General features: G+C 43.3%; 1 protein-coding gene across 1 annotated transcript in view; it reads right to left on the bottom strand.

Moving 5' to 3' along the window:
* Positions 1-27,347, bottom strand: part of LOC124594328 (SET domain-containing protein SmydA-8-like) — a 117,650-nt gene that overhangs the window by 62,280 nt on the left and 28,023 nt on the right. The window contains exon 3 of the mRNA XM_047132690.1: positions 13,081-13,496. Coding sequence (XP_046988646.1) covers positions 13,081-13,496 — 416 coding nt within the window. The remainder of the gene's footprint in view (positions 1-13,080; positions 13,497-27,347) is intronic.

The following is a 27,347-nucleotide window of genomic DNA, read 5'->3' as shown; positions in this document are numbered from 1 at the left end:
AATGATTCGAGGATTTGAGGTCATTTGAGCCATATTTTGATATTATCATGTCACCATGCTCTATGGACGTCAGATCTGTGTTCGCAGATGTGCAGTTAGAACTGATAGATCTGCAATGTGATCGCTTCATTAAGGAGAAGTTTAGAATGGCTAATGACACCAGTTCTATTCTTGCTTTCCACGGGATAGATTCCTTCAACTACTTGCAAAAGCAGCAGCTATAACTCGCTTGTTTGGTTCTACTTATTTACGTGATCAACTTTTCTCAGCCTCGAAGCTTTGCAAATCGAAACATAGATCGCAAATGACAGATAGCCATCTGAAGGCCGTTCTTGCACACCAAAGGTTGTATTTGCCCGGACATTTCCTCGCTTGCAACAAAACGTGGGGAAAAAAAATGGTTCAAATGGCTCTGAGCACTATGGGACTCAACTGCTGTGGTCATAAGTCCCCTACAACTTAGAACTACTTAAACCTAACTAACCTAAGGACAGCACACAACACCCAGCCATCACGAGGCAGAGAAAATCCCTGACCCCGCCGGGAATCGAACCCGGGAACCCGGGCGTGGGAAGCGAGAACGCTACCGCACGACCACGAGATGCGGGCAAACGTGGGAAATATGAATCATTTTATATATATATACAGGGTGTTACAAAAAGGTACAGCCAAACTTTCAGGAAACATTCCTCACAAACAAATAAAGAAAAGATGTTATGTGGACATGTGTCCGGAAACGCTTAATTTCCATGTTAGAGCTCATTTTAGTTTCGTCAGTATGTACTGCACTTCCTCGATTCACCGCCATGATTTCATACGGGATACTCTACCTGTGCTCCTAGCACATGTGCCTTTACAAGTACGACACAACATGTGGTTCATGCACGATGGAGCTCCTGCACATTTCAGTCGAAGTGTTCGTACGCTTCTCAACAACAGATTCGGTGACCGATGGATTGGTAGAGGCGGACCAATTGCATGGCCTCCACGCTCTCCTGACCTCAACCCTCTTGAGTTTCCTTTATGGGGGAATTTGAAAGCTCTTGTCTACGCAACCCCGGCACCAAATGTAGAGACTCTTCGTGCTCGTATTGTGGACGGCTGTGATACAATACGCCATTCTCCAGGGCTGCATCAGCGCATCAGGGATCCCATGCGACGGAGGGTGGATGAATGTATCCTCGCTAACGGAGGACATTTTGAACATTTCCTGTAACAAAGTGTTTGAAGTCACGATGGTACGTTCTGTTGCTGTGTGTTTCAATTCCACGATTAATGTGATTTGAAGAGAAGTAATAAAATGAGCTCTAACATGGAAAGTAAGCGTTTCCGGACACATGTCCACGTAACATATTTTCTTTCTTTGTGTGTGAGGAATGTTTCCTGAAAGTTTGGCCGTTCCTTTTTGTAACACACTGTGTATATATATATATATATATATATATATATATATATATATATATATATATATATTATTCACGTTTGGGCCCTACTGGTCCACGCGAAGTACAATCACGGGGCATTCAGTTATTTTCTTTTAGACTTTCTCTCTGCCCAAATTGTTTTCATTCTCTCGGAATGAGCTCTTTTCCTTTCATCAGACCATGTGGTTCCAGTTTTCTTTGGTTTTTCAGCTTGACCAACTACCCAGTCATGAATTTTTTGCCTAAATAATTTTCTGTCTTGAATTTCATCTTATTTTATATCTGCCTCTTTCATGTCCTCTTTTATAGCAGCAATCCATTTTATTGTCTCAAATTTAGCTTTACTTCGATTTTCGTAGAATTCCACTACTTGTTTAGTTAGTCTGGTAGCATCCATTCTTTTAATATGCCCATAAAATTTTAATCTGCGTTTTTTCATATCCGAATATATGCTGGTGTATTGTTGAATTTCACTATTTGCTCTTAGCCTGTATGTTCCTTCTTCAGTATATTTTGGACCTAGAATTTTTCTGATTACTTTTCTTTCTCTTTTTTGGATTTCTTGAATGTCCTTTTTTCTGTTTAAAATTAGCGTTTCAGCCCCATAAAGGCACTCTGGTGTTATGACCGTGTTGTAATGTCTCAATTTAGAGTACCTCGAGAGACATTTTTTGTTGTAGATGTCTTTTGTAAGTCTAAAAGCTGTCTCCATCTTTTGACAACGAATTTCATTTCCAATTTTTTCTAGACCAGTCTCTGAGATTGTTTCACCTAGATATTTGAATTGCGAAACTCTTTTGATTTTTCCATACTTAGTTTCCAAAAGTTTGGGTGCCAGTTTGTTGCTAGTCATATACTGTGTTTTTTCAAATGAGATTTGGAGACCTACTCTTTCTGCTGTTTCTTTAAGAATTTCTATTTGTTTCTGAGCAATTTGGATGTCCTGCGTTAGAATAACCAAGTCGTCTGCAAAGGCCAAACAGTCTATTCGAATATTTGTTCGTCCTAATTTCACTGGTTGGTCAATTTTGAACTCCAATTTTCCTTCGCGCCACTCTTGTATTACTTTTTCTAGAACGCAGTTAAATAGCAACGGAGAGAGTCCATCACCTTGCCTCACGCCTGTTTTTATTTCAAAGGATTCTGAAATTTCTCCTCTGAACTTTACTTTTGATTTTGTACCAGTTAGCGTGTCTCTGATAATTGCCGTGGTTTTAGGATTCAGGCCTTGTTCTTTCACAATTTGGAAAAGAGATTCACGATCCACTGAGTCATAAGCCTTTCTAAAATCTACAAAGGTACAAACTAGTTTTTTATTGTAAATTTTTTGATGTCTGAGAATTAGTTTGAGGACTAAAATCTGTTCTGGGCAAGATCTATTTGGCCTGAAACCTGCTTGATATTCGACAATTTTCCATTCAAGTTGTTGTTGTGCTCGGTTCAGAAGACATTGAGAGAGGATTTTGTATGTGACTGGAAGAAGAGAAATTCCTCTGTAATTATTAACATCAGTTTTGTCTCCCTTCTTATGAAGTGGGTGAATCAAGGCGGTTTTCCATTCATCAGGAATTTTTTCGGTTTGCCAAATGTTTTGCATGATTGAAGTAATTTCTTTAACGGTTTTTGGACCAGCTGCCTTTAAAAGTTCTGCAACAATTCCATCTTCACCAGATGCTTTGTTGTTTTTCAACCTATGAATTTCTTTAATGATTTCCTCTTCATTTGGTGCAAGTGAAACTGGATTGCATTGTTGGGGAATTTTTGGGGGAAATCTTTCTGTGAGCTCGGGGCAATTTAGAAGATTCTTAAAATATTTAGAAAGTTCTTTGCAATTTTCTTGGTTGTTAAGAGCCAACTGTCCATTTTCCTTCTTGAAGCAAAGATTCTGGGGTTGGTACCCCTTTATTTTGGTTTTAAAAGTTTTATAAAAATTTCTGGTATTGTATTTCTGAAAATCTTCTTCAATTTCTAAGAGTTGACTATTCTCATATTGTCTTTTTGTTTGTCTAATTAGTTTTGAAGTGTCTTTTCTAGTTGTCAGGAATGTATCATGTGTGTCTTCTGTCTTGTTGCTATTCCATGCTTTAAATGTCTCTTGTCTGGCTTTGATTGCATGATCACAGTTTTCATTCCACCAAGCATGTTTCTTGTGTTTTCGTAAAGGAATTTGATCTTGAGCTGTTTTGATAATCTTGTGTTTGAGTTGTTCCCAATTTTGTGCACTTGTTTTGTCAAATTCGTCTGCTAATAATGATGGTTGGATTTTACTGGTGTCAAATTTGGGGATTAATGGTGTCCTTTTGTTAAAATTTTGGGGTTTTAGCTTTAGTTTCACACGGGTTAAGTAATGGTCTGAGTCAATATTGGCGCCTTTACGAACTTGAACATTTAAAATTTCTTTGTGACATGGATACGAGATTGCAATATGGTCAATTTGGAATTCACCTATGTCCTTGTTAGGTGATCGCCATGTCTTTTGTTTTGAAGGTTTTTTCTTAAAATGACTTGACATAATTTTGAGATTGAAATTTCTGCAAAATTCTACCAGCCTCTTTCCATTTTGATTGGTCCATTTATGTGCAGGGAATTCACCGACCGTTTTTCTAAATTTTCTCTCTTTCCCTAACTGTGCATTAAAATCACCCATTAAAATCTTTACATAATTTTGAGGAATTTTGGAGACTGTATTCTCTAACACTTCCCATGACTTATTTACTTTTTCTGGATATATATATATATATATATATATATATATATATATATATATATATAGTGTTTCTGCACTTTTGTATGTAAGTAATAAAATAGTACATGTAACCTGCAGCCGATGAATGCTTATCACCGCAGGGTTGTATTTTATGCCCAGAATGTACTTAAGCTAGTGTGAGTTAGAACAGCACACACTCAAGCCCGAGAAAGGACTCGAACCTCCAGCCACAGTGGCCCCGCGTTTCGAACAGCTCCGCGTTCTTCCGTGCCGCGACGGCGGCCGGCCGCTCACCCACTTCATCTCGCTATACTTTGATGTATGCCTGCTGGTTAGAGCTCCTGTATAACAGGCTGAATCGTCCGAAATGTTTTCCCCATCTCTGAGGATTCGGCATTGTTTACCTTGCGGCTGGTTAACCTATTCACGCAACTTTTTACAATATTACTTGAAAAATATTTGATATTGCGTTTATGAAGTGAACCAAACAGTAATTAATATTTATAAAGTTATTCAGAATACCATTTTCATATAACAAAAAAATTTAAATATAACAATACACAGCTATAGATAGTGGGCTCGAAACTTGCGTGACAGTTTGTAATAATTAAATGTAATGAGTTAAGAACTCGTTACCAATGTCATCAAATAAGGGCCTTATGCGGTGACACACCCTGTGGCTATTTATTAGTTTCGCCTGCATATAGCAACGTGTAAAAGATGTATTTATTTTCTATTCAAAAATATGCGCTTTAAGAAATGCCGCATTTTCATTCCACAGAGGTGGGGAAAGCTATAGTTTCATCTTGCACTGAAACGACCTTTTACTAATAAATCCATCTGTCATTTAACCGGTATTCATTTTAAGTACTTCATGATAGGTTTGTTGCTTGTTGAATTATGGTAAAAACTATGCTCTCTGGAGGTTGTGTTACTTGTGCAGGTTATCTCACAATGACCAATCCGCTATAAAAATATCTCTTTAAGGTCGGTACCGCCATTATACTGTTGTTTATTTACAGTGTTACATTTACACTTAACGCAATCATGATTTCTGCTTCAAAGTGCCATTATCAAGTGTTTTAAGTGTTATATATTACCTAACATGGCACACTGTCGTATTAAAATACACAATTAGACACACTGTCTAACAGTCGATATATCAGCAGAGCCTACTGCTTTGTTTGATTACCGAGTACACCATCTTGACTCAAGATTCATGGTACATGGCGCTGTAATCGAAAAATATCAAGCGTGCCTGTTTCTCCAATTAAGATTCGATGAATTTGCTTCTACATTTCATTTACGATGTAAATGTAAGTCTTTGTGTCCTAACGGTTTATATTTATGTTCAAAAAGTAGTTGAATGTTGCAAATTAGATTGTACAGTACAGTATTATTCGGCGTTTCAGTATCTGGCTAGAAAATAAGCTCAACCCTGTATCAGGCAGCTGGCCGCAGAATTTCATAATTGCGAGATTTCGTTCACTTTGTGTTACTTGAGCGAGTATCTACAATCGCGACACGAAACGGCAGCGTTTCATCACGTTAGCAGGTCAGGCGGAAAGCAGCAGACCATAGCTTTGTGCGAACTGGGTAGCTAGCATCAGCAGGTGCTTAGTAAAGCAATACGACTGAGAAGTATCACGTCACCTTGTTACGTGAAGTAAGGGACCGCGCCGCTAACGGAAGAAGTCGCACTGAATATTTTTACGGACCAGTCTGTTGGTGTAACAAATGTGATAAGCAAATAGGGCGCGATATGAATCGCTGATACGTTCGGAAAGCCTATGCGCTCGTTACAAGTGACGTTGGGTCAACACCAGCCGATATTTCACACTATACGAGGTGCGGCTAGAAAAAAACCGGACTGATGCTGGAAAAAACATTTATTTACAATTATTTACAATTTCATGTTATCTCCTTCAATGTACTCTCCTCCTCGGTCTCTACACCGCTCCATACGAATTTTCCACTGTTCATAGCAATGCTGCAGATCATTTTCGGTAAGTCCATACATTACTTCCGTCGCTTTTTCTTTTACTGCTTCAACAGTCTCAAATCTAGTTCCTTTCAAAGCTGACTTGACTTTAGGGAAAAGAAAAAAGTCACAGGGGGCCAAATCAGGTGAGTAGGGTGGATGATCTAAGATGGGAATGTTGTGTTTTGCCAAAAACGTCTTCACTGACAACGCACTGTGAGCTGGGGCATTGTCTTGGTGAAGGATCCATGACTTTTTTTCTCCACAAATCGTTCCGTTTTCTCCGTACTCGCTCGCGTAGGGTAGCCAGGACGCTAATGTAGTAATGCTGATTCACTGTTTGTCCCTCTGGTACCCAATCAATGTGCAAAATCCCTTTGATGTCAAAAAAACAATCATCATTGCCTTGAATTTCGATTTTGACATTCGTGCTTTTTTTTGTCGTGGATAACCAGGAGTTTTCCAATGCATCGATTGGCGTTTAGTTTCGGGATCGTAAGTAAAAAGCCACGATTCATCGCAAGTAATAACATTTTGTAAGAAGGTGGGATCACTTTCAATGTTTTCCAGGATGTCAGAACAAATCATTCTTCGGCGTTCCTTCTGTTCAATTGTGAGACACTTCGGAACCATTTTTGAACACACTTTGTTCATGTTGAAACTTTCATGAAGAATCTGCCTAACACTTTCCTTGTCAACTCCTGTTAACTCAGACACTGCTCTGATTGTTAAACGGCGATCTTGTCGAACAAGTTTACCGATTTTTTCAATGTTTGCATCAGTTTTTGCTGACAATGGTCTGCCAGTGAGAGTGTCATCACTGGTGTCTTCGCGGCCATCTTTAAATCGTTTAAACCACTCAAACACTTGTGTTCGCGATAAACAATCATCGCCGTACACTTGTTGTAACATTACAAACGTTTCACTTGCAGATTTTCCTAGTTTGAAACAAAATTTGATGTTAACACGCTGTTCTTTCTGTACACTCAACATTTTCCGACGCACAGACAAAACGTCAACTACTTAAAACAGACCCCACTAGCAGACTGAGTGCAGGAGGCAGATGAAACTCGAGCAGTAGGCGGAGCGAGAGTCACGTGACAGGCCACGCGACTTTCAGCCTTATTGAATTCGTTTTATTGTTTCACCAGTACTAGTCCGGTTTTTTTCTAGCCACACCTCGTATATACTCCAGCATTTGAGTTCAGGAAGGAGTTGGTCAGAAGGATCGATGGTGCACAGGACGAGCGTTTTCGATTCGCTGACAGGGAATTAACGCTGGGTATAAGTCTGTTGTAGATTTCCTGCTCGTACTCAACACCACCAACAGCCGTCAGAGAGGTGTCTTCCTCTCTGTAAGCACCAGTAACGAGTTCGGCGCTGCTGACGGCTTCCAACGCAGATGGGAAGGCCTGTAGGTCCTCCGTGTCGACTTGAGCCAGGGCACCAGCGTTCCTGACACTTCAGCGGAGCCACGCGGCCTACCTGCACGGCAGGCCATGGTCGGCGCACTTCTCGACCACATGACAACCGTCGTTTGGTTCAAAGAGCAGAGATCAGCCACAGTTACTGGGGGACCTCCTAGGCCGGCGTGTGTAAGCCACATACGCACGCGCCACCTCCTTCGAGTGCGGAGGGTGGAGACGCAGCATCCACTAACCGAGTAGCTGCCGGGCGCTCGCTGCGCACCCGCACAGGCTGTGACAGAGGACCGCCGTAGCATCGCTAGAGGGGAGATGTATTTGCAGAAACAAATGGTTAAAAATCACTCTTCTTTTACTGCGCCCACTGGCGTACACGGGTTACAACCATCTCCTCGTTCCTGAGGAACCGGCAAGAGGCGAACTGGGGGAGTGCCTCCTGACACACCATCTATCTGCCACGCCTCCGAGTAGTCGCCACCTGCATCGTGATCCAGGAACAATGACGTGAATGTAATTGTTTTCTGTGCCCATCGGATGCTTGATTTCGGTGAGGCGCCTTGCCTCCCACACGATTGGGATGCTTGATTTCGGCGAGTATCCATGATAGGTGCGCCTGTCGCTATCATTTCCTGGACATTTTACTTTATTACGATGGTTGTGGCTTGTATTCCTCCAGTAGCCGCGCAAGAGTTGAGGCGGTTGGATGGAAACGAACACCGGAAACAATCACGCTCAGGCAGGCCACCGAAACCAAACATTTGGGGACTCAGCACAGTCAACCCATAGGGAATAGGAAACTATGTTACGATACAAGTAGCTTATTCGCCAGAGACGTCAATGTCTAGCCTTATCATTTGTGCGGTACGGTACAATCACATTTGCAACACCGAAGTAACGTTTGAACATCAGTTTCAAAGGTTTACATTTTCATAGTAAATGAAATGTAGAAACAAATGTGTCGTCTCTTAATTCCAAACGCAGGAAAACTTGATATTTTTCGATTGTACGTAGTTACAGCTACCACGAATGGAAAACAGAGGTTTGAGTAAGGTGTATGTACTTTTTGCATAGAATCAGAATATGCTATAAAAATGGACGGTTTCCATTTGAAAATACAGAGTTAACACCGCCCACGAAGGAAGGATGGTCAGGGGATGGCCAGTTATAGCACAGACGTCCCCATTATTAATATTATCTTTTCACCTAGAACTTTTTTTTCATATGGTGCATTTGTTTTCGTGATATTTAGATGTCTCAAGTTAAAACAAACACCCTATATATTAGGTTCTGCAGCTGAAGTTGTTGCCAATGAATGTACGAAAGTTGCAGCAAAGGAAGGAGTGTTACAAAATATGGACTGCGACCAAGAAAGAGACAAAAGCGTTTTATGGCACCTGACAAAAGCGAGGTCACACTTCAAAAAATGGTTTCGTCACAGCCACAAGAGTGGACACAGGCAAAGAGATTGCTGTTGCTATTATGTCCAAATTTTGTAGTGTCCAGAAAGACAAAAGCAGCTTCATTTAGACAATTGTACAGGAAATTGCAGTGGCACAAATGAACCCAGGGAAACGGCAGGAGTGAACAAATTTTCTCAGCACTCTCAGCTATATTATGACGTACAGTGCATCAGTTACTCAGGGGATGGAGACTGCAAACCCTTTAATGAAGTTGTGGCATCCAACCCAAATGGGGACAGGGTATAAATAAAGAAACTTGAGTGTGTGAAGCACGTGCAAAAGAGAGTGCGGAACCATCTTCAAAAACTTAAATGGCCGCTAGGTAAAATTTACCTTAGTAATAGGAAACCAATCGGTGGCAAGGACTGACTGACAATGCCAACTATAGAGACATTTTAAGATTATTATGGTTTAGCAATTAGGCAAATACTCATTACATAGAAGCAATAAAGAAAGCTGTGTGGACAGTGTATTTTCATACACTGTTTAGCGATGATAAACCGCGTCATGGTCTGCGCTTGGCAGGTATGGATAGATGGTGGAAATACAATAACGACTTAGTAACTGGTGAAAAACATATTCATCGGAACAGTCTGCCTATTGCGTTTGTGGAAGCACTAAAGCCGGTTTTCGAAGGCCTGGCAGACACTGATCTACTTCGGAAATGTTTGCAAGACAGGACACAAAATACAAACGGATCTGCGAACAATGTTATTTCCGCTTGCTTACCCATGTGTTGTCCGCCCCGGTAGCTGAGTGGTCAGCGCGACAGAATGTCAATCCTACTGGCCCGAGTTCGATTCCCGGCTGCGTCGGAGATTTTCTCCGCTCAGGGACTGGGTGTTGTGTTGTCCTAATCATCATTTCATCCCGACCGACGCGCAATTCGCCGAAGTGGCGTCAAATCCAAAGACTTGCAGCCGGCGAAAGGTCTACCCGACGAACGCCACACGACATTTACATTTAACCATGTGTTTGTGAGCATGTACACTGAACACTTTGTGCCGCACGATGCCATTGCTACTTTCAGTCAACGCAACACTAGTGCAAGTGAAGCGCTGCAATCTCTACGATCAGGCGCGAGCTGTCGCACTGTTGAGGGGATGGGAACTTTGGGTAGCGAGAGTGAGAAATTCAGAAAACAAGCTGAAGATGTATAACAGGGATGCAAGTCGAACCAGAAGAACTGCCAAGGGTAAATTACAATTGGAAGTTGAAGAGAGCCCTGGTCGTGCAAGCTATGCTGTAGGCATGTTTTGATACCTCAACTTTGGACTCCATAGTCCATAAGTTTATTTTTTCAATACAAAAGGTACATATTCTAAATCTCTTCTCGACATACTCAAACATTGTTTTGCGTCACGTGACGTTATTTTTAATACGAATGAGAATGTTTTTAACACTTTATCGGGAAAATAGGACTGAAATTTAGAATGAATTTTATCCCTAGTGGATGCTGTCGAACTCCGTGACTGCTCCTTTATGGGGTTGTAGAAATTTAGAAGATAAAGTCAAGCTCAGAGAGAAAATTGTATCTTCCCTTGTAAGAGAGAGTACTAAATTCATGTAACTACAGCAGGTACACAAGGATTGTATCTATGGCCACTTCGATTTCGAATCTTTCGACTGCAAAGTTTCCGAGATAATTTACCAGATGGTTCTCAGCGTTTTCCCGTAAGTTTAAATACAATATATTCTCGTTCAAAAAATGGTTCAAATGGCTCTGAGCACTATGGGACTTAACTGCTGTGGTCATCAGTCCCCTAGAACTTAGAACTACTTAAACCTAACTAACCTAAGGACATCACACACATCCATGCCCGAGGCAGGATTCGAACCTGCGACCGTAGCGGTCACGCGGTTCCAGACTGAAGCGCCTTTAACCACACGACCACACCGGCCGGCTATATTCTCGTAACGGAGAGTTTGGTCATCAATAATATATACTCCTTCACCATTTATAGTAGTGTGCGAACGCTGTGGTAGCTTTTCGATTCCACAACTGCAGAAATCAGGTGGTTTTGAGGCAAAGGAATCGTCGAGCCTTGTTCGGATCTCATTTTCATCCGGGAAGGAAGTCTCTTGAGGGTTGTTCAATTGAAAGAGGAAAAGCTGAAAATCTGAGGGTGCAAGATAAAGTAAATAAGGTGGGTGCAGAAAATGCTGCCCAACTAAACTCCTATCTAGTGTTTTTTGCCAGTCTAGCAGAATGCAAGTGGGCGTTGTTGTGCATTACTGTCACTTCTGGTTGTAGTTTTTGGGATTGCGTCCGCAATACACCTCATTAGTTGACAATAAATGTCAGCAGGGACGGTTACAGCTCGGGGAAGCTGTTCGTACTGCACATCGGCGCTGTTGCACCACATGCACAACGTTATCTTTTATGGATGCGGCAGTTACTGCTTTGCATAATCCGACCCACTCGTTTCTTTTCATTAATTTAGCATAAAGACACGATAGCAAGGGGCGGCTCTGTTCACACCCAGTTGATGACAACCAAGCAGAGTTGAACCTATGACCTCCCGCTGATTTTTGTGATTTTGGCTTAGAGCATGGGGTACCATACACGCGAATTTTAAGCCTCTACATTGCTTGCAAATATCGCAGTATGGTGGAACGATCACAGTTCATCACATTTGCCAGTTCCCGAGTACAAAGATGTGTATCAGGGTGGATTAATTCGTTTAAACGATCTTCATAAAAGTCCGAAGTTCTTCCTGAACGTGGAGAGTCACTAATATCAAAAAGATTCTCTTTAAAACGAAAGAACCATATCCTGGCCGCGGTCTGACCAATGACATTATCCCCATACAAGACGCAAATGTTTCCTGCTGTCTCCACTGCTGCGACCCCTGTACTGAAGTCAAACAAGCATGTCGGAAGCGTTCCGATTTTTCCACTTGGCACTCATTTTTACGTCCTCAGCTTCTCACACAACCTCCAAACGACAAAATGATAATATGTAAACTGAAATACCAAATGTGAACTAAAAGTACAAAATTACAATCGATAAATAAATCGACAGCAAAAGGAATACCAAAATGTAAAACAAAAACGCTACGAACTTACGTGCCAAACTAGTCACTGAAATGCACCTACTCGAGGAGATACAGTGGGGGCTGTAATTATCGTATGGCGGAGAAACTTACGCGTTAATGCAGAACCGATTTACGCTGGAAAAAAATAGTTCCAATTTTGGCCAGCAGGTGCAAATCCTGCGCCGTGCAGCATCTCGTCGACGTCTCCGATGCTTGTATTGAGGAAATTGTGTAAAGGATGGAGCCGGCCGTTGATTCCGAGCGGTTCTAGGTGCTTCAGTCTGGAACCACGCAACCGCTACGATCGCAAGTACGAATCCCGCCTCGGTCATGGATGTGTGTGATGTCCTTAGGTTAGTTAGGTTTAAGTAGTTCTAAGTTCTAGGGGACTGATGACCTCAGATGTTAAGTCGCAGCGTGCTCAGAGCCACTTTCCTTTGATCAGTCCCCTAGAACTTAGAACTACTTAAACCTAACTAACCTAAGGACATCACACACATCCATGACCGATGCAGGATTCGTAATTGCGATCGTAGCGGTTGCGTGGTTCCAGACTGTAGCGCCTGGAACCGCTCGGCCACCCCGGTAATTAGAGCCCACACTGGTATCCGTTGGCAGCTGTCCTTTATTATAGCCATTCGGTGTCTTATACACAACCTAATTTTACGTAATCCAAACAGGGCATTTCGTTTCCCTTAACTCGGTTTGCCACCTTCCACGCTATCCGGGCACTGGGCCTGATCGTCACTGCGTGACCATCGCTTACTCGTGGCTCCCATTTCCCCGGCCTAAGGCGCTGCAGTCATGGACTGTGCGGCTGGTCCTGGCGGAGGTTCGAGTCCTCTCTCGGGCATGGGTGTGTGTGTGTTTGTCCTTAGGATAATTAAGGTTAAGTAGTGTGTCAGCTTAGGGACTGATGAACATAGCAGTTAAGTCCCGTAAGATTTTACACACATTTGAACATTTTTATCATTGCCGTCACACCGCTAGGGATAGTGCTTGCATATGAGGTGAAACGTTTGCTTTGAGCCTGGAGGGCTACTCACGTGTAGGCGTCGGTGCCGGGCCCGCGCTGGTCCTCGTGCGCTTGCATGTCCGCGAGCAGCTGCCAGCGGCGCGGGTGCCTCTTCTGCAGCAGCAGGCAGCGCAGCGGCGTGACGGCGGCGAGCAGCCAACCGGCGCGACCCGCGGACAGCCGCAGCAGCCGGCACTCTGCCGCGTGGTCGGGCGCGCCCGCGGCTGCGCACGGCGCGCACAGCGGCCACAGGCAGCGCGGGCAGCGCGCGAGCGCGGCGGCCTCGGGCGGCAGCGGCAGCAGGCAGCCCAGGCAGGCCGGCGCCTCGTCGGCGGCGCGGTGCACGCGCGGGCCCACCACCAGCGGCGCGTCGCCCAGCACCGCCGCGCCAGCCTCCACGTCGCGCGTCGCCACCAGGTGCCGGCCCAGCTCCGCGCTCGTGCGCACCTGCCGCCACAGAGACACTACGTCACGACGACAACAGACGACTGTAGTCCAACGGTCGTTTGTCCGTTGTAATCGACAAAACTTGAAGGCAGGCTGGCACAGGTAAAGAGAGCGTACTTCGCCAGAACTAGCCTGTTGTTGCTGCGGTCTTCAGTCCAGAGACTGGGTTGATGCAGCTCTCCATGCTGCTCTATCCTGTGCAAGCTTCTTATTTCCAAGTAACTACTACACCCTACATCCTGCTTGGTGTATTCATCTCTTGGTCTCCCTCTACGATTTTTACTGTCCACACTGCTCTCCAATACTAAATTGGTGATCCCTTGATGCGTCAGAACATGTCCTACTAACCGATCCCTTCTCCTAGACAAGTTGTGCCACAAATCCCTCTTCTCCCCAATTCTATTCAGTACCTCCTCATTAGTTACGTTATCTATCCATCTAATCTTCAGCATTCTTCTGTAGCACCACATTTCGAAAGCTTCTATTCTCTTCTTGTCTAAACTATTTATCGTCCACGTTTCACATCCATACATAGCCACACTCCATACAAATACTTTGAGAAAAGGCTTCCTGACACTTAAATCTATACTCGATGTTAAAAAATTTCTCTTTGTCAGAAACGCTTTCCTTGCCATAGCCAGTCTACATTTTATATCCTCTCTACTTCGACCATCATTAGTTATTTTGCTGCCCAAATAGCAAATCTCATCTACTACTTTAACTGTCTCATTTCCTAATCTAATTCCTCAGAGCACCTGATTTATTTAGACTACGTTCCACTACCCTCGTTATGCTTTTGTTGATGTTCATCTTATATCCTCCTTTCAAGACACTGTCTATTCCGTTCAACTTCTAGTCCATGTCCTTTGCTGTGTCTAACAGAATTACAACGTCATCGGCAAAGCACAAAGTTTTTTTTTCCTTCTCCGTAGATTTTAATTCCTACTCCAATTTTTTTCTTTTGTTTCCTTTACTACTTGCTCAATTTATAGATTGAATGACATCGGGGATGGGCTACAACCCTCTCTCTCCCTTCCCAACCACTGCTTCCCTTTCATGCCCCTCGACTCTTACAACTGCCATCTGATTTCTGTACAAATTGTAAATAACATTACGCTCCCTGTATTTCACGCCTGCGATCTTCAGAATCTGAAATAAAGTATTCCAATCAACATTGTCAAAAGCTTTCTCTATGTCTACAAATGCTAGAAACGTAGGTATGCCTTTCCTTAGTCTATCTTCTAAGTCGTAGGGTCAAATGGTTCAAATGGCTCTGAGCACTATGGGACTTAACATCTGTGGTCATCACTCCCCTAGAACTTAGAACTACTTAAACCTAACTAACCTAAGGACATCACACACATCCATGCCCGAGGCGGGATTCGAGCCTGCGACCGTAGCGGTCACGCGGTTCCAGACTGAAGCGCCTAGAACCGCACGGCTACACCGGCCGGCAGTCGTAGGGTCAGTATTGCCTCATGTGTTCTAACATTTCTACGGAATCCAAAGTGATCTTCCCCAAGGTCGGCTTCTACCAGTTTTTCCATTCGTCTGTAAGGAATTCGTGTCACTACTTTGCAGCCGTGACTAATTAAACTGATAGTTCGGTAGTTTTCACACCTGTTAACATCTGCTTTCTTTCGATTGGAATTATTATATTCATCTTCAAGTCTGAGGGCATTTGTCCTGTCTCATACATCTTGATCACCAGATGGTAGAGTTTTGTCGGGGTTCGCTCTACCAAGACTATTATTAGTTCTAATGGAAGGTTGTCCACTCCCAAGGACTTGTTTCGACTTAGATCTTTCAGTGCCCTGTCACATTCTTCACGTAGTACCATATCTCCCATTTCATCTTCACCTACGTCATCTTCCATTTCCGTACTATAACCCTCAAGTACATCACCCTTGTATAGGCCCTCTATATACTCCTTCCATCTTTCTGCTTTCCCTTCTTTGCTTAGAATTGGTTTTCCGTCTGAGCTCCCGATATTTATGCAACTGGTTCTCTTTTCTACAAAGGTCTCTTTAATTTTCCTGTAGACAGTATCTATCTTACCCCTAGTGATATATGCCTCTACAACTTTACATCTGTCCTCTAGCCATCCCTGCTTAACAGTTTTGTACTTTCTGTCGATCTCATTTTTGAGACGTTTGTATTCCTTCTTGCATGCTTCATCAATGCATTTTTATATTTTCTCCTTTCATCAATTAAATTCATTATCTCTACTGTTACCGAAGGATTTTTACTAGACCTCGTCTTTCTACCTACTTGATCCTCTGCTGCCTTCACTATTTCATCTGTCAAATCTACCCATTCTTCTCCTACTGTATTTATTTTCCTTGTTCTTGTCAATCGTTCTTTAATGCTCTTTCTGAAAATCTCTACAACCTCTGGGTCTTTCTGTTTATCCACGTCCCATCTCCTTAAGTTCCCAACTATTCGCAGTTTCTTCAGTTTAGAACTAGCCTCCTAAAGTCAAACTTCCCTTCATCTTCACAACACACTTTGACTGAGTTAATTTCGATACCCCGCTTTTCCCAAATTTCGAAATTTAGCCATTCTCGAACCTCTGACATGCATCGTTATGCACTGATGAGCCAAGACCTCTCGGAACCGACTTCACAACCTCTGGCCGGGATAGCTGCCTGTAGAAATTTGCTGCCAGAGCCAGAATACTTCTGAGCCGGCATGGTGTAAGCCTCTGTCCGCCGCGGTCCCATCATGGGTGAGGGCGGAGCCCAGTCATAACAAATGTGGGAGGTAGCGGTCGGGGGAAGCAAATCTACCATAAACAGTCGCCGCCAAGACCTAGTAGTGTATTGTTGTCGTCAACTTCTACCGACACCGAAATATATTATGCGCCAGCCGGCGGCCCGATATTTGTCACCCAGCCCCTTTCACACCTACCCAGTACCTCCGCTGCTGCTGACCTGATGCTGCCGGAAACTGAACTAGCGCCATACAGCTGGGATCGGCTCCAAGGTGACTCTAACCGACCTCTGACGTCCCCAAGGGATCTCGGGTCTGCGACCAGCGCGTCAGCATGCCACACGCTTACCGTCTGCGGAAGCAGAAAGTTGTTCTACATCCGGGCCTGTGGTTTGCCAACGACAGTCTTGACTTAACAAGGAGAACACGGTATGTGCCGTAATCCAACTTCCCAGAAACCTTCTCAGTGGAAGAAGAGTCAAAATAAGCGAGCACGTGTCTCATCTAATCAATAGACACTCTATCGTTTTTGAGAAAACGATGGCCCAAGTTTTCGAATAATGTAGATGCATTTTAGCTCACGACAGTCTGAGACGCCTCCCACTTTTGCGCCCTGTGTTCGAAATCCGATTATTGCTGTTGCTTATTTCATTTATTTGTTTATTTTTCCAATTTATTTACCCACGACTGTAGGAAACACAGAAATCTTGAACACCACGACCATCATGGGAAGGCAGGTTTGCCACAGTGACATTTCTTCACATGAGTCTCACTTCGGAAAGCAACGTTAACGTTGCTGGAGATTTTACATGTTGGCAGTAATTCCGCGGCAAACCTAGCATAACAGATCACTTCTCCGAAAACTGGCGCTCGCAGCTGATTATGAATGAATATACATTACAGGTATTTCACCGGAACAGTTTCAAATAATTTTCTCACTCATTTCTTTTAATTCGATCATTAGACACACAACTATTAGGCTAATAAGGATAACGTTATTTCAATATATTAGGTTAGTTCATAAGACCGTAGCGTTTTTGCTTTGCATGGTGGTATTCCGGTTGGTATCGGTTTATTTATCGCTTGCGATTTTTCGTTTGTAGTTCACTTCTTGTATTTGAGATTACAAATTTTCATTGTATCATTCGGAGATAGTAACTGGATCTGTGGACACCAAGTAGAGAAATCGGAACATCAGACGCATTCTCCCGTTTGAGTTCAATAGAGAGGCGACAGCAGCGTAGACAGCCACGAACTTTGGCGCCGTGTATGGGTTAACGCCATGGGACTGAGCACTACAGGAAAATGATTTTCTCCTTTCAAGGACGATTGTTTTGATATAAGTGACCATCCACATTGATGAATACCTTCAGGGTTCGACGAAAATGGTTTAAGCGCAATAATGAACAATGATTCGCGTCATTGTACTCGAGAACTGGTAGATTTGGTGAACCGTGACAGTCCACCATCGTCCGACATTTTCATGTAATGGGTAAGGTTCAAAAATCAGGTGTATAGATACTGAATGCTCTAAGTCAAAACCACAAAAACCAGCGGATGGCCGTACGTGCAGCCCTGCGCACTCGTCATCAGTTGGTTCGCGACCAACACCGACCATTTCTTTCCTACATCGTTACCGGTGACGATAAATGGTGTCTTTATGCTAACGTAAGGGAAAGAAAGGAATGACTGAGGCCAAATAAAGCAGCAACTAACCGTACAAAGACCTGTGCGCATCCACGACAGATAATGTTTTGTATCTGACGGAACAGCGACGGTGCTGTGTACCATGGATTGCTTCCCCGAGACTTAATCATCATTGCTGACATTTATTGTCAAAAAGTGCAGACGCAGTCCAGAAAAAAGACCCGGAAGACTGCGTCAAGTGATGCTACTGTAAGTCCGAGAGCCTGCCTGCATTTTGCTGGACTCAAATAAATCCCTGTACGTGTGTTTGGTCGGGTAGTCATTCCGCACCCACCTTGTTCACCCGATCTTGCGCCTTCAGATTTTCATGTTTTCGGCTGTCAATAGTAAAATCTTCAAGGAACTTCCTTTCCGAATTAAAATGATATTCGAACGTGGCTCGACGATTTTTGCTCCTCAAAAGCATGTAATTTCTACGGAATTGAAACGTTACCACAGCGTTGGCAAACTGTTGTAAATAGTAAAGGAAACTATCATATCGATTACTAAAGTCTCTGTTATGCGTACATGTTGTGTTTATTAAAGTTGTGGGAAACGCTACAAAGGTATGCACCAAACTAATACGAGGGCAGTTCAATAAGTAATGCAACACATTTTTTTTTCTCGGCCAATTTTGGTTGAAAAAACCGGAAATTTCTTGTGGAATATTTTCAAACATTCCCGCTTTGTCTCGTATAGTTTCATTGACTTCCGGCAGGTGGCAGCGCTGTACGGAGCTGTTAAAATGGCGTCTGTAACGGATGTGCGTTGCAAACAACGGGCAGTGATCGAGTTTCTTTTGGCGGAAAACCAGGGCATCTCAGATATTCATAGGCGCTTGCAGAATATCTACGGTGATCTGGCAGTGGACAAAACCACGGTGAGTCGTTGGGCAAAGCGTGTGTCATCATCGCCGCAAGGTCAAGCAAGACTGTCTGATCTCCCGCGTGCGGGCCGGCCGTGCACAGCTGTGACTCCTGCAATGGCGGAGCGTGCGAACACACTCGTTCGAGATGATCGACGGATCACCATCAAACAACTCAGTGGTCAACTTGACATCTCTGTTGGTAGTGCTGTCACAATTGTTCACCAGTTGGGATATTCAAAGGTTTGTTCCCGCTGGGTCCCTCGTTGTCTAACTGAACACCATACAGAGCAAAGGAGAACCATCTGTGCGGAATCGCTTGCTCGTCATGTGGCTGAGGGTGACAATTTATTGTCAAAGATTGTTACAGGCGATGAAACATGGATTCATCACTTCAAACCAGAAACAAAACGGCAATCAATGGAGTGGCGCCACACCCACTCCCCTACCAAGAAAAAGTTTAAAGCCATACCCTCAGCCGGTAAAGTCATGGTTACAGTCTTCTGGGACGCTGAAGGGGTTATTCTGTTCGATGTCCTTCCCCATGGTCAAACGATCAACTCTGAAGTGTATTGTGCTACTCTTCAGAAATTGAAGAAACGACTTCAGCGTGTTCGTAGGCACAAAAATTTGAACGAACTTCTCCTTCTTCATGACAACGCAAGACCTCACACAAGTCTTCGCACCCGAGAGGAGCTCACAAAACTTCAGTGCACCCTACAGCCCCGATCTCGCACCGTCGGATTTCCATATGTTTGGCCCAATGAAGGACGCAATCCGTGGGAGGCACTACGCGGATGATGAAGAAGTTATTGATGCAGTACGACGTTGGCTCCGACATCGACCAGTGGAATGGTACCGTGCAGGCATACAGGCCCTCATTTCAAGGTGGCGTAAGGCCGTAGCATTGAATGGAGATTACGTTGAAAAATAGTGTTGTGTAGCTAAAAGATTGGGGAATAACCTGGTGTATTTCAATGCTGAATAAAACAACCCCTGTTTCAGAAAACAAATGTGTTGCATTACTTATTGAACTGCCCTCGTACATTGGAAAACACTGATGTAGTAATCTTCTACGGACATGACTAGATGTAGTCACCTGGTTTCGAACGAGGGGCACAAAAGTGAGAAGCCGCGATGCTGCTCACTGTACCACAGCTTCAGTTGAACCATGTTTTCACTAAAAGGTACAGAAAGTACCTCAATAAACTCTGACCATCGTTTCTCAGAAACGGATAAACCGAAACGTGTTCATCTGTTTTGGCTCCTCATACACTGAACGAAGCTCCTGGCAAATCGGGTCGTCGTCAGTAAAGCTTCTAGCTGCTGTTCATGGCTGAGAGCTTCCTCGCTTACTGCGAGCCGAGTGCGTTTCCTCGTGCTTTGCTGAAGTAGCCATGCGACCTTGGCGTCAACGCAAGCCTTGAGTAGCCGCCAGCAGTCACTGAACGAGAGTCTCAATAAATAAATGTAATTGCTGAAGCAGAATTTCTGATTTCATGTCCACCGAGAAGCTGGTAGTATGCGCGCTGCGTCCTGCACGGCATCCCGAGTCGATCACTCTTCTATATAATAGTGCCCACAACTCCGACGCTGCAACAATACTTTTCTCCTCTGTTATCCCTCATTCCGACCTCACATATTGCATGAGACATGTGTACTCTAACTTCCAACACATATTCTTCCATCATATACACACTCTCAGCAGATTCGTCAGCGTCTTCTGCTTCGCACCTACCAGCAGCTTATTCATCTACACCAGTCTCAAGTTAGAATAGTTCTAGAGCAAGAGGAACAATATCACTAAAGACTCCAGACATTTCCACCCACAAACTATAATCATACAAACCATTCATCTTTGACATTGATTTATTAATTATGAAATAACTGCACATGAGTGTAGCATTTTTAATTAATATAAAGGGCTACCAAAAACTTTCCGTTCGAAGGCCATTACAGTCTAAAACAGGTACCCCAGTCAGGCAACATCGCCATGAGCAGTGAGGCAATCATCTCACCGACGCACCACATTGAAGGCACCCGTTTGATAAAACACCGTGTCCTGCTGCGTGTAGGTTCGTAACTGCCAGCTGCACATTCTCGTCCGACAGGAACTGTTGACCTTTTAAGGCCTTTTTTTAAGGGACCGAAGGAGTGATACTCGAATTGCGAGTGATCAGGTCTGCTGGGCGGGTACTCGAGTGCCTGCCACTTGAGTTGACGTAATTTCTGCGTTACGACACTTGCGATGCTGGGGACGTGCGTTATTATTAAACAGCAGCACCCATTTGCGCGCCATTGCACAACATTGGTTTTCGACAGACATGCCGCATTTACCGGACGCACGTCGGAAAGACGCGAATACCACACTAAAACCATAAAAGAAATTAATAAAAACATACGAAATGTAGTGCTGCAGAAGAATGCTGAAAATCAAGTAGACCAATAATGAAACAGAATGACCTCCAGAGAACCGGCAAGGAAGTAAACATGTCGAAAACATTAACTAGAGGTGCATCAGGAAGAAACTTCGACAGCACTTTAGGGATCCGCAGAGAACAAAAGTTGTAGGTGGTTGGTATATATATATATAATTCTCTGGGGTTATGTTAATGCAAATACACTGAAAAAAGGGGCGGGCACTAGGAAGGAATTATTCGAATGGGGCGGAAATCTAAATCTGTAGATGTGAACAAACAGTAGATGACAATTTCAGTAAAATTGGGTGTTTTATTCAAGAGAAAGAGATAGCGGATGACTGTCAGGTTGTTATCTGACCGGTGTCTGGAACCTCTATGTGCTAGTCATCGGGACTCAGTTCAAAAGGGAGTTCATCACTGAAAAATAATTCTTCTCCAGTAACTGAGCTTCAGGCCGAAGACTTGTCTGCAGACGCCCTGGACAGCGGTGGGGTACCAACCTGTCTGTCGACCGCCATACGGCCCGACAACCAGGAGTGCTGTTATGGATTGCATTTTAGTTCACACCAGGACCCTTGTGGCTCTCATCCGCGTCACCCCTACAGCACGGCGGTATGTCGACGATATTCTGCACCCCGTTTTGTTGCCCTTCATGGCAAGCCGTCCTGGGCTCATACTTCAGCAAAATAATGCGCGACCCCACACCACGAGAGATGCACTGCTTGTCTTCGTGCCTGCTAAACCCTACCTTAGTCAACAAAGGCGCCAGATTTCTCCACAAATGAGAACGTTTGGAACGTTATGAACAGGGCCCTCCAACGATCTCGGGATCTAACGCGCCAGATGGAGACAATTTGGCACGACATCCCTCAGGAGCACATCCAACAACTCTGTCAGTCAATGCCAAACCGAATGACTGCTTGCGTGAGGACCACAGATGGACCAACAAAATTTGAAACGCTCTTTCTCTTCTACAAATCACCCAAATTTTCTGATATTGTAATCATCTGTTTGTCTGTATCTATCGATTACCGTTCCGTTCGAGTAATTCCTTTGTGGGGCGCTGTTTCCCTTTTTTCTTGTTTGGAGTGAATATTACGTGCTTGGCCCAACATTTTTTTAATATAACAAATAAACAAATGAAGTAAAAGGCAGGTGGACAAAAAGAAAAAGGAAAAAAAATCACACATTGCATAACAGAGAACTACGAAAACAACCAACAAATTGATCTCGCTCTCGCGCCAATCTTACGTGGAACGGAACGTCGTGTTCACGGATATTGTGTAAGAATACTCGATGTGATTTATCTAGAAACCAGAAGGCAACTTTGAATCGACAGCTTTTTCAGTTCTCGGTTGTCCATCAACAGTCTGATCTTTTTACAGACAGTGTTCCACTGTGCCCAAAGAATTCAAAAATGTCGACTTCAGATCGCTAAAATCAATATTTTATTTTAATGCACGGCTCGTTTTGATCATAAATCATCATCAGATGGAGTAGTATTATAAACATAGCACAGGAGGGCATTTCGCTGACATTAGACATACAAGTTTACTGTGTTGAGGATTATGACTCCACAAATACTTCACGCAGTATAAACGCTACACGTTCGTCATCTGTCAATGAAATGAGGTGTTTGTAGAGCCATGATGCTTAATACAGAGGACTGGCAAGTCTTTCTTGTATGTCTAATATCAATGGATTGTCATTCCAGGCTACCATTCATAATGCTACATTTATAGTACCCTGTCAGTAAAATTATCTATAATCATAACAAAATATTGATATAGCAGCTTTTGGTGGTCTAAAGATGTCATTCCTGACTAATGTGCCCACCGGAGAATATGACTTTATTTACACACTGCAAATTAATATCACAGCTTTTGTACAAAAACCAATGAAGTTGCCACCCCGTTAATCTCAACAACTTTGTTCATGCTGAAGTGTCATCGCGAATTCAAAAGACTAAGATATGTTACGTGGTCTTCTTTAAGCAAATTTACGTGATCACAAAGCGTAACACTATGTAGGGAAGCAGCCTACTCACACTGTAGTAAATTCACATCAGTTTCCATTGTGTGCCAGCCAGTCTGCTGTAACTAGCTCTGACGTCATAAATGTTGCGCAATACCTTAAAAATCAAGCAAATGACCTAAAACTTTTCTAGCATGTCAGGAATAATACTAAATTAATGTGTGTTAAATATCAGTTCGATAACTTCAGCCATTTTCGAAATTTGGACGTGTTTCTGAAAAAATCATTGGCGCAACAGAAAAGAGCTAGAGACTTCAAAATTTATATTTAGATTCATCTTTCATAATGATTTAATAAAAACAGTACTTTGGATTTCACATATTAAGATTTTAGTGGAAATTCATGATTTTGTGGTTTTCGTCTCAAAACTGAAGGAAGCAAGATAGATTAAGTAGGCTAGTAAATAAGGCTAGGATGTTTAGATTCAAATAGGTTGGAGGTCCGCTATGATTATGAAGATGTGTAAAGTTTCTTTTGAATACCTATAAAATTATAGCGATAGCGGATCTAAAAAGGGCCAGTTCAGAGCTCATCTACTGCGTACAGTGTAATTTAATTAATTCTCTCGCCCAGAATATTTAACTTAGCCACGTCAAAATTTTATTATCAATACTTACCTGCGTGCTGAATGCACGTTTCAATTAAGAGCTTCTTCGGCCATCAGCAAAAGAAGCTATAAATTATTATGTAACTTGAAGTGGTGCGTTACTAGCCCAGCGGCTAGTCGAGAGAGCCGAAAAGATCAGGCGTTCCCTTCGCCGTCCGCACCGCGGGTTTATATATAAGGACGCTGCGCGAGGAAGGAAGGCCCCAGTTCTCTCCAGACGCTGAATGACACGCCATCTGTGTCGGTAGTCACGTCGCATCAGTGTATCTGCTACAAACAGCCTCGGGTGCCGTATTAAGTTACTAGAGATACGCGGAACCATGAAAACATTTCATGTGAAGTGTTAATTCTGGAATGATTTTCATTATCTAGCTTCAGTTGCGTATTGTCGTATTTTCACGTGCCGTCGCGGGACAGACATTCTACCAAATATTTAGCGTGGCATTTGATGAAATACTCTCATCAAATTATGGCGAGCATTCTTTTTAATATTTAATTCGGACATTTATAGTTGCATCAGCGCATTAGACTCTGAACTGCTCTGTTAGTTAGGTTGTAGGGATACTTGTGTTTTTATCAGTGAATTTCAGAATATACTCAACTATTTTGGAAAACCGTTTTTTGATTAGAAATCCCGGACAATCTCCTAATTCCTCAGAGCTATAAGCTGCAGCTATAATGGTATCTCAATTGAAGTGGGCACTAGGATCTCTAAATACTGGCTCCATGTTTTATTAAATCACTTTCTGGGTGCCAAGAAGTAAATAGAGAGCCAGTGTTGAGAACGGCGAAAGACAGCATTAACAACATTCTAAAAGCCAGAAACTGATTCAACTTGCAAGCGTTTGTTACTGCAAATTTATTTTTACAAACTTACACACGCCGCCCCACAACTACAGCTATGATTCCTAGGCCAGGTGCACGTTCGGACACAGGCGAAACAGGGCAGGAGAGGGCATGCAGAGAGACAGCTTCCTAGGCAGTATCATGCAGTATATCCTTGTGAAACAGTGACTGAACTCATGGGTCTTACTTAAGAATTAGATTCTGAAGACAAAGTGGACGTACTGATGTTATATGACACTCCAAAACGAAGGAAACAGACGGAAGAAACGCATATATGAGCAAGAGAAAAACTAGCGCTGAATTCACTTTAACATCCGAGATCTTGATTAACGGTTCAGTAACTATTTCTGTTTGCATCTGAGTCTATTAGGTGGGTTCACGAGCTTTTTTAAGTGACGACTGGTATCACACAAAAGCATGTACAGTCGGATAAACACTGGCTCGAGCACTGCCTGGCAGAGGTGGAAGCAGGAGCAGTAGAATGCCCTATGTCGTCGATGATAAATGATGTTATTTGGGTCCCTGTATTTCATAAGCCACTATAGCAGTGGTCATGAAAAATTTGCAGAAAATTTCATATATTCTTAGGCTACTGAAACAAAATCATTGCATTTTAGTCACCGGCTTGGTAAATGTAATTGTTTAACTATGCGGTTAAAATATTGTACAATTCTTTGTACTTTCTCCAAAAAAATTTTTAATATACTTAAAATTCTTTTTATTTTACTCAGTACGCTAAGTATATGTACAATATGTTGCAACTTGCTGAAAATTTTAATGCTCTACGCCAACAATTTAGGGGGGAAATGCAAAGGGGATAAAAACTGGGGGAAGAAGGATTTGAGGTTTGGGGACGACATGGTCCTCCTAGCAACAGGTCAGAAAGAGTTACAGGTTATAACGGTTACCACTGAAGCTGCAACAAAAGTTCATGGATTTTTAGACCACACAGTTGTGTGGAGAAACAGCGATTAATTTACTTATAATCAATTATTCAAAATGACAGTCACAATCGCATTAGTTTATTTTGCCGCCAACCGGTTTCAAGCCACGATGGGGTCATCTTCAGGGCAATTACAACTGCAAAGTTATAATATTGGTAAGTAATCATGTACGTAATCTACAAGCAGTTACATAAATAAAAAGATTTTTATACCCATTTGGTCGCTTGCTGGAGTTGTCACCCTGCCCATACACAGTTGGTAACTATGCATGGTTGGCTTTTTTTTTTCTTTATTGTGATTTTAAACACCTTATACAAAGGCGGGCTGTCAGCAGCACAGTACGCCGCTCTTCAGCCTTGAGTTGACAATAAGTAGTACATATAGGTGGCACAGAGAATACAAGCAAAACGGCGGGCAAAAAATGTAGACACTAAAAAACAAAAACACATGGAGCCGTTCACGCTGGACGAGAAACATCACTAACACTAGTTGACACGGCGCACATAACATGGATGATGGCGACGGCACGCGTGAACAGTGGTGGCGTGACGGCAAACAAACACTAAACACAAACGAAGGCACACACACGAGACACTGATGGCGAAGATCTCCGGCGCGCGAATGTTCACTGAGCGTGTGCGAGTCCGGGGACATGTCAAGAGAGGAGGAGGAGGAAGGGGAGTGGGAGAGGGAGAGGGAGAGGGAGAGGGAGAGGGGAGAGCAGAGATGCCAGGGGCATGGGAGATAGGGGGAGGGAGGAAGGGGGAGGGGAAGCCCGGGGGAAGAGGGGTGGAGGGAGGGGACGGGGGAAAGGAAAGAGAAGGGAGGGAGGGTGCCTAAAGGAAAGGACACAGGAAGTGGGGGGGGGAGGATCAAAGTTGATAGGAGGGGTAGATGGAGGGGAGGAGGACATCATCAGGGAGGGGGAGCTGGCAGAAGCCACCTTGGGAGAGGGTAAGGAGGGTGGAGAGATGGAGACCGGGTGGGACGTGGGAATACAGGTGCGGCAGCGGGCGGGGGTGGGAAGAGGATGGGCGAGACAAGCGGATGAGGAGGATCGAGTTTGCGGGAGGTCATGGTTGGCTCTCTGCATGAGCTTAAATAACGGCCAACAACACGTGGGCCGATGGCAAGGCCCTCCACGGTGACCAACGGTACTTACATGCTTAAGCAAGAAATCGTAAATTTTAAAGTTTGTTCCAGTTGTAATGTAAAATATAATAAATAATAAATAACTAATTAAACATCGAGAAATTTAAAATTAATTAAAATTGAGGAAACTGTTGTCCCGTTCATTTTTCACATCATTTGTGGATAGAGTAGAGCCCTCTATCTCTTGTGGTAGGGACGCCGTTGCCATGGGCGATAGTATGTATACAGCGCCCTCTATCCTGTGTAGTTGGGACGCTGTCGTTATGGTAGCCGCTTCGTATAAGTCGTCTGCTGTAATACCGTCTTTGCGTGGTGTTCGTTGTTATGGTAACGGCGTACCATAACTATTCTTCCGCCATGTGGTTGCCAATGCATGTGGTCTTGTGCTGCGGTGTTATCTTTTCACAGCTTGTTTTGTCGTGCAAAATGAACTAAAGCGATTGTGACTGCCATTTCGAATAATTGATTAAAAGTTCATGGAATGAAAATATGCACAAAGAAAACAAACGTCATGGCTCTTGAAGCAAATATATAGGTAACGATAATGCTGAACGTAGAATTAGCAGAACATCCACAAAGGTTCAA

The sequence above is a fragment of the Schistocerca americana genome, chromosome 2, assembly GCF_021461395.2.
Source record: "Schistocerca americana isolate TAMUIC-IGC-003095 chromosome 2, iqSchAmer2.1, whole genome shotgun sequence".
Classification (NCBI taxonomy): Eukaryota; Metazoa; Arthropoda; class Insecta; order Orthoptera; family Acrididae; genus Schistocerca; species Schistocerca americana.
This window is presented reverse-complemented; position numbering and strand designations above follow the sequence as displayed.